The sequence below is a fragment of the Prunus avium genome, chromosome 1, assembly GCF_965620075.1.
Source record: "Prunus avium chromosome 1, drPruAviu1.hap1.1, whole genome shotgun sequence".
Classification (NCBI taxonomy): domain Eukaryota; kingdom Viridiplantae; phylum Streptophyta; class Magnoliopsida; order Rosales; family Rosaceae; genus Prunus; species Prunus avium.
The window spans coordinates 5923715-5931147 of NC_142284.1; the positions used below are offsets into that span (position 1 = coordinate 5923715).

A 7433-nucleotide genomic window follows, 5' to 3' on the forward strand; every position below is an offset into this window, starting at 1 on the left:
TCCAACATCTATTCTTTCGGGAACTCGGATTTTTTTGGGGATTGTAAAATTTTGGGAAGAGAAAGTAAACACTAAGTGACATTTTTTTAAAGCGTATTTTAGATGTACAACGGTTCCTTCTTGACATTCGTCGTGCCACTCAAAATCAACCCAACAGAAGTTACTTTTTGTAGTGTATCTCCCTACTATCATGATCAATGGTCATAGAACACCTGTGGTGCTTTAAAACACCACGACAATTTTTTGATGTTACGTCGTATAATTAGTATTATACTTTTACATTATTGTAGTAGTGTTTACTGATGAAAAGAGATCCACGCGTGAGGGGAGTTTTACAATATAAAATAATTAGTGACTTGCATCAGAAACCAAGATAGAGTTCAATTTCAAACCAACCTTTTCTTAATGTTGATAAGGTCATGTTCTGCTTTCCATCTTTGAAGTGGCACAATTTCTTTGATATCAAAGTTTTAACTCAAATTTGGTTCAACTGCCAATTGGGATAATGTAACAAGTAATTCTTTTTAAACTAGGGTTGCACTGTGATTAATTTTCTGAAATAGTCAAAATAATTGCATTGTAGATTGTGACTGATTATGATTTGAGTGTCAAATGGTGGGAGCCTAGAGTGATTGTATGGGCAACATATTGGTGAGACTTGAGTGGTTGAGTGTGATAAATGATCACTCCGAAAGTAAGGTTGACTCCGCGCATTCATGAGGGACTGTTAATCGTTGATAAATTATGAATTTAATGATTTGCCAACCATTAGAATATATCAAATATAAAAGGAAGAAATAAATGTTGGAAGCACTTTGTGACCAGGACAAGCCGAACCCTGAGCGGGGTAATCCCACCCTTTGGGTGATGCGACACCTCGTGGTATTTACAAAACTGATCCAACTAAGTTGTTTGGATTCGTTAAGCAAAACAGTTGCTGGCCAAAGTTGGAGTTTTGATCACTTATTTTCTTATAGTTCAGTTTAGATTGCTAGCTTTTCTGCAACCTTTTACTTGCCCTCAAGGCTCAAAGGAAAAGTAACAGGCAACAAAAGACGACCAAACAAACCCAACCCATAAAAACAACGAGACACATAGAAGAAAACACAAACAAAGCCCATATTCCTATGGGCCGACTAATATTTGCTATTCCTATATCTAGAAGCTGCAAATGTCTTCTTATCTGCTTATTGTATTGGAGACATTCACATAATTCATATGCCTTTTTACGATCATTTTACCAGACATTTGCTTCATAAAAGTTTAGTATTTGCTTCAAATGGCTTATGCTTTTACTGTAGTTAGCATTTCAGGGAAGAATTATGCACTTGTTCTCATGCTAATCTTATATGAATCCCAAGAGAGCCAATTGGCAATCTACGAAACTAATGCCTATTTCGAAATTTCAAATGCATCAGCATAAACATACTGAGCCAAAAAAGCTGCCTTATAATAAAAAGTTCAATTCTTTACAAAGCTGCACATATGCTTTTACCTCCGGGTTTCTTCTTCTTCTTCTATTTTTAGTTTTCTATTTGTTTTTTGTGAGAGCTCCTATACAGGCTCTATCTTTTATCGCTTACCTTTAAATTTGTTTGCAAGAGCTCCGATCCAGGCTTTATCTTTATCACTATATGCATACCTCATGCTTGAAGCCAACAAGACAAATCCTTCACTTTTTTGAACCTCATTGTCACTTGAGGGCAGAACTTGCACAATTGGTTGTACAAGGAGAGAACGAGTCCCCTGTGGTAGCATCTCCCAAAGTCCAGAATCTGAAACAGAGACAATAAAACATTTCATACTATTCCAAGTAAAGGCAATCATGTTCAGAAACAGAGCTGAAGACATCAAGTTATAGCTACCTTCAATCTCAGAAAGGTATAGGGTTTCCTTCAAATCAGAAAGACCAATGCTTTCAATCTGTTTCTCAAACCAACCAAGTACATTGGTTTTTGATACATCATCTGGTATGTTCCAGTAGCCGCGCACGCATAATTCATTTCGAATTGATATTATCTGAAATATTAGCAACAACCACTTTTGAAAAGCTTATAACAAAATATCCAAACTATAAGAACATAACTTCTTTTTTTTCAATTGGATTCTGACCTAACAAAACAAAAGTTGCATTGTCATTCAAATTAAAATGGATTTTTCTTCTCACTCTCATCACTAGCGTCTAGTGCCAATATTTAATAAAAACCTGATATGTACCACGGCTATGGTGTTTGTATTCCGCAACAAGATGTACGTAGCCCAAGCCAAGTCCTCCTTCTGAGTATCTGAGACATTTTGTGATATCACAAATATTTGCTCACACCCTTGTGGGATGCTAGTTTGATCCATTGGAGTAGCACCCTGCAATATAATTCCACATAATCAGGCTTACCAAAATGCTGAGCAGACAGTTTATACCTGCCACCCTATCTAATATCAATGTCATTGACTGTGAAGGGTTCTTGGTAGTTTATATTTTTTGCACCATAGAAGAGGCTTACAAATCAAACTTCACCTTCATGGGGGTTATGATTTTAAGCTGCACTTTGCATTTTTATGAGTTTTTTTTACATTGAAAACCGATGCTATTGACATCTAATTAATCTATTGGAGTTTTTTTTAAGTGCCTTGAAAATTACCTTGAGAAATCTTCCCAGATAGGGAAGTGCTATGGAAAATGCAGCCAAAGATAGACCCAAAGCCTCTGTTCTCTAATCAAAAAAGCCGAAAACCAAACGAACCCACAAAAATTGACACAAAGCCAACAAGAAGTGAAGCAAATATAAGTTAACACAGTAGAAGATGGTTTTGGTCGCTTACAAGCTGAGCTGGGGTTGTGCTGGCGGGTGAAATGGAACCAGCAAAATGGTTCAAAATCAAAAGCGAACCAAACCCATATCCAATCCATCTGGGTAAGTAGGATTCGTCAAGCCCAGGTATTCCTGCACCGTCCAATAACCCATCATTCAAAATCTCAATCTGAGAGAGAGAGAGAGAGAGAGAGATACCTAGTGTGAAGCGGAGGACGGAGAGATTGAGTTGTGGGTCTGCTGAGCTGCTTTTGGAATTGTCAAGACGAGCTGAGACTGCTGAGAAATTCGTGCGGCAATTTCTGGCGCGAAATTTGGGTGGGGTTTTCAACTGAATTAACGGATTTAGGGACAGACCAAGGCTTGTGTTACTCATACTTTCGTTCTTCTTTTTTCCAATTTCTGGGGTTTGGGAGGAGCTGGGAAAACAGTGGGAAATGGTGGTAGTGGGATAAAATGTAACTTTGAAGTCCACGGGCCTAGCTGGTTGTTACCCAAGTTGAGATTGGGCCCAAGTCTAAAAATTTAGAGATTTCATCTCATGAAAAAAAATTGCCGATTCCATCCCATGTTTCATACACCTTTCTCTTTATTTCTATCATTACATATCTCATGTCTCACATGTTGTAATCATATATTTATGAGTTGTGCGGCTATTGTTTACTGCAAAAATTACAAAGTAAAAATTTTTCCAAGTGTAATTATACGTTGCATGTGTTATGAAGCCAAAAAAATTTCACACCAAATCCTACATTTTTCCTCCTCAAAATTATCAACTATTAAGAAATTTAGAAGGCAAGGCATATCCTTCTAAAAGGAATTAGATGGATAGGTACTGGTCAAAATATTAATTTTCGGACTTCTAATTGAGTCTATAGTTTTTATTGAGTTAATATAGTACGATCCTTTTAATAGATTTAAACATAAACAAATCTATGATATATATATATATATATGGGGGCGGATCCGTAGCACCATATTTTTGACACAAGTTTTGACACAATTTTTGGGCCATTAGATTACTCCACTTTTAATGGTTGAGATTAAATCTAACAAAACAAATAGTTTTAATGTTTTAAATAAACAATCATTAATTTTATTTTCTCTCTCATAAAAATAAAATAAAATAATTCTCTCTCCTCCCTTTTTTAAGGAAACGTAATCTCTTTAAATGGTAGTATCCTTTTTTATTTGGTACTCTAATCCCTCTTCTTTCTCATGCATACCTCTCTCTCTCTCTCTCTCTCTCCAATAACTGCAAACCAACCGTATGAATTCTCTACTCCATTTTTATTTTTCTTAAAACAAATATGTTTTGTTTTGTTATTTATGATTATATTGATAGTTTAGTTATCTGTTATGCGTTAGCAGTCCATTACACCCAAGGCCTTCCATGTTCAACATCCATCTCTCTACATAGATGATTTAGAAGATATGCTGACTGAAGCTATGCTTTCTCTCAACCCTATGACAGAGGATGGCAACGTCGACGAGGTAAGCTTTTCAACTCTTGATAATATCTTAATAGATTATATGAGAGACTTAATATGCTATGCTTTTGGTAGGAAACTCAAAATTTATTGCTTGCTCCATATAGTGTGACTCTTCCTTGTCGGCTGGCCTTGCCTCAACCCAATTCACACTGCCATATTATCTTTAACCCGTTTTCTATCTGCCTATATTGATCTCTCAAGTTCTCAGCTCTTTGATTGAATCAGGTACTTGAATTTGAGATGTCAAAATAGGAAGATAAGAATTATTTTTTAAAATCAGTATGATAGTCTACTCAATTATATTTAATATTGCATTAACATATGTATTAATGTTTTTCTAAGTTGCATCCTTAAGAAAGATTAATATGTTCAATAGGTAGAGCAGAGAATTATTTTTTTCTTCCCAGCTCCGGAGTTTCAGTAGATATCAATGTTTCATACTTGAATTCTGCTTACCCTGGTGAGGAGGTTGAAGTTGAGACCAAGGATTTACGAGTTGGGAAGGCTGTTGGTGTTGCCAGTGTTGAGTTAAGGAAGAAGAAGACATGCAAAATTATAGCTAAGGGCTCTCATACCAAGTATCTTGCTCTCACTAACAAACTTTGAATAGCTTGGAAGTTGAAATTTTCCTCACACTTGTATGGAATATTGAGAAGCCTTTTTTACTTAGACTTGTATAGAATATTGAGAAGCCTTTTGGTGTTGTCAGTGTTGAATTTAGGAAGAAGAAAACATGGGAAACATTGTTGTCAACTGGCGCTTCTCTCTACACTCAATAAAGTGTGAACTTTGAACCAACAATTCAGTGTTCCCATTTACAAATTTTGCTCACGGTTATAGTTCGAAGAGTTTCACATGCAAACAATGCTCAATAGCATCTCTCCTCAGACTGATACCAATTTGAAAAAGTTATAGATCGTAACATGATACAACTGATTCATGAAATCACGACTATAAAAAAACCACAAGACTCAATAGCATCTCTTCTCATTTGACAGTTGCATATCACCATGACTGCCACATTGAGACTTTGTGCCTTCTTCAAATACAGGTGCATAACCTTAATTTTACATGCTATTAGATTTGTTTGGCTTTAGTTGCTTGTAGTCTCTGCACCATTTAACGAGACCTTAGATGTTGACAGAACATAATATGGGATTTGCACAGCACGAATAAAGCAAGATTGATTCTGAAATAAGAGATATAAAAGATGCTTACAAGCTCTTCATTTAATTTATCCAAAGCATCATACTTGATTTTTGAACTCAACCTCTGCAAGAACAAAATGTCACATTAGCAATAGAATTCTCAATCACCAACAACTAGAAATAGATATTTAAGCATATCATTGAGCATACACAATAAGCTAGCCTCAGAAACAATACTTGTTGACACCAAAAAGTGGTTCTCTGACTTAGGGGGTCAACTTAGTAATTTTATACCTTCGGTATCCTCAATGCCTCGGTAGGGAGCGTGATCTGCAATATGAGCAAACGCTCGGAAAGACCCAAGGCACCGATGTGGTACCGGCTGAAGGCTCTCCGATGCTTAAGTAAGTTCGGGATTAGAAAGTTCAACTGACAGATCAATAGGCTTGCATGCCGTAAGTTCTGATTACCTTTGTTTTGGGGTAGTTGGCCTCTTTTATAGGCCTTGGGAGGTGTGCACTTTGTTGATAATTTCGATGTGGGACTGTGGACGTCGCCTGGGAGCATGCCACGTGTCTCAGAAGAGTGTGTTGCCCTAATGGAGCGATCGGTAGGTAGGGTGGCAAGGGCGTCCTTGACCAAGCTCGATTTCCTCCACGTGTCTCGTTCTCATTGGCTGTTCATTTTGGGTATAAACAATACTGAAAAATATCAAAATTTACAAGCATACTAGCTGAGAGCCAATAAAAGCTGAAGGAAACTATCAGTCCAATAATTGCAAGCATAAAATTTCTCAGCTTTGACCAGTTGAGTTTAAAAATGAAACAGAAACTAATTCATGTCCCTTGCAAATATAAAGTTAGCATGAAAATCATCAAAAACCAATCCAAAACAACAGCATAAATAACAAAAATGAAAGTACCCATAATTGAAATCACATCAAAATCATAAAACTTTAACTCACAGGAAGCTAACTCTGCGAGAAACTATGAACAGAACATAGTTTCAGTTGCTTCACAGCTCTGAAGTATGAACAGAACCCAGATTATAAAACCTGAAATCTTCACTGTTCAAATGCAGATCTCAATAAAAAGGAATGATTCTCAGCTCTATAATGAGAGACAAGGCCAACTGACGTTGATAACTGTTCAAAATGCAGATCTCAATAAAAATGAAAATGGAATAAAAATGGAGTAGAGAATTCATACGGTTGGTTTGCGGTTACTGGAGAGAGAGAGAGAGAGAGAGAGAGAGAGAGAGAGAGAGAGAGAGGGAAAAAAGATGGAGATTTTTTCTGGTCCAAAGGAAAGAGAGAGAGAGAGAGAGAGAGGTATGTGTGAGAAAGAAGAGAGATTAGAGTACCAAATAAAAAAGGATACTACCAAGAAAAGAGATTACGTTTCCTCAAAAAAGGGAGGAGAGAGAATAATTTTATTTTACTTTTATGAGAGAGAAAAAAAAATTAATGATTGTTTATTTAAAACATTAAAACTATTTATTATGTCAGATTTAATCTGAACCATTAAAAGTGGAGTAATCTAATGGTCCAAAAATTGTGTCAAAACTTGTGTCAAAAATATGGTGCCACGGATCCGCCCCCTATATATATATATATAAAGCAAAAGACAGAGAATAGTAAAACATTCAAAATACTAGAAAATGTCCTTGGTTAATGCAAACATTAAGAATTGAAATTATTAATTAAATGAGGATAATATGTTAAATGCATACTTTTTCATATTTAAAAAAATTAAAATTAAAAGAAAAATAAGATAATTGATTCTATTTTGATGAAACACAACTACCCATTATCTTATTTAATTCTAAAATAAATTAAAAATTAAAAAAATAAAATAAAATAAAGCCTCTCGCAAGCGCGGAAGCGCGTGTGAAGAGGCTAGTATTAAATAAAAATAATTCAACTCAGTGTACTAATTTCACAAATGAATAAAATTGTTGTATGTGCGAAGAAGTTAGTTTGT

At 35.7% G+C, this 7433-nt stretch overlaps 1 protein-coding gene across 2 annotated transcripts; it reads right to left on the reverse strand.

The window, feature by feature from the left end:
• Nucleotides 1–1429: 1429 nt before the first annotated feature.
• HCF208 (chaperone (DUF2930)) lies at nucleotides 1430–3251 on the reverse strand. 2 transcript variants are annotated; one of them, XM_021960179.2, is made up of 6 exons: nucleotides 3009–3250; nucleotides 2821–2942; nucleotides 2640–2711; nucleotides 2218–2361; nucleotides 1866–2019; nucleotides 1430–1775 (listed from the first exon to the last, which is right to left on the reverse strand). In XM_021960179.2, exons 1-6 carry the CDS (start codon nucleotides 3184–3186, stop codon nucleotides 1573–1575), a joined length of 873 nt encoding a protein of 290 aa, XP_021815871.1. In that variant the 5' UTR covers nucleotides 3187–3250; the 3' UTR covers nucleotides 1430–1572. The 2 variants fall into 2 exon arrangements, with proteins under 2 accessions (XP_021815871.1, XP_088110772.1); XM_088254646.1 differs by lacking the exon at nucleotides 2640–2711 and having other exon boundaries at nucleotides 3009–3251.
• Between the last annotated feature and the right edge of the window lie 4182 nt (nucleotides 3252–7433).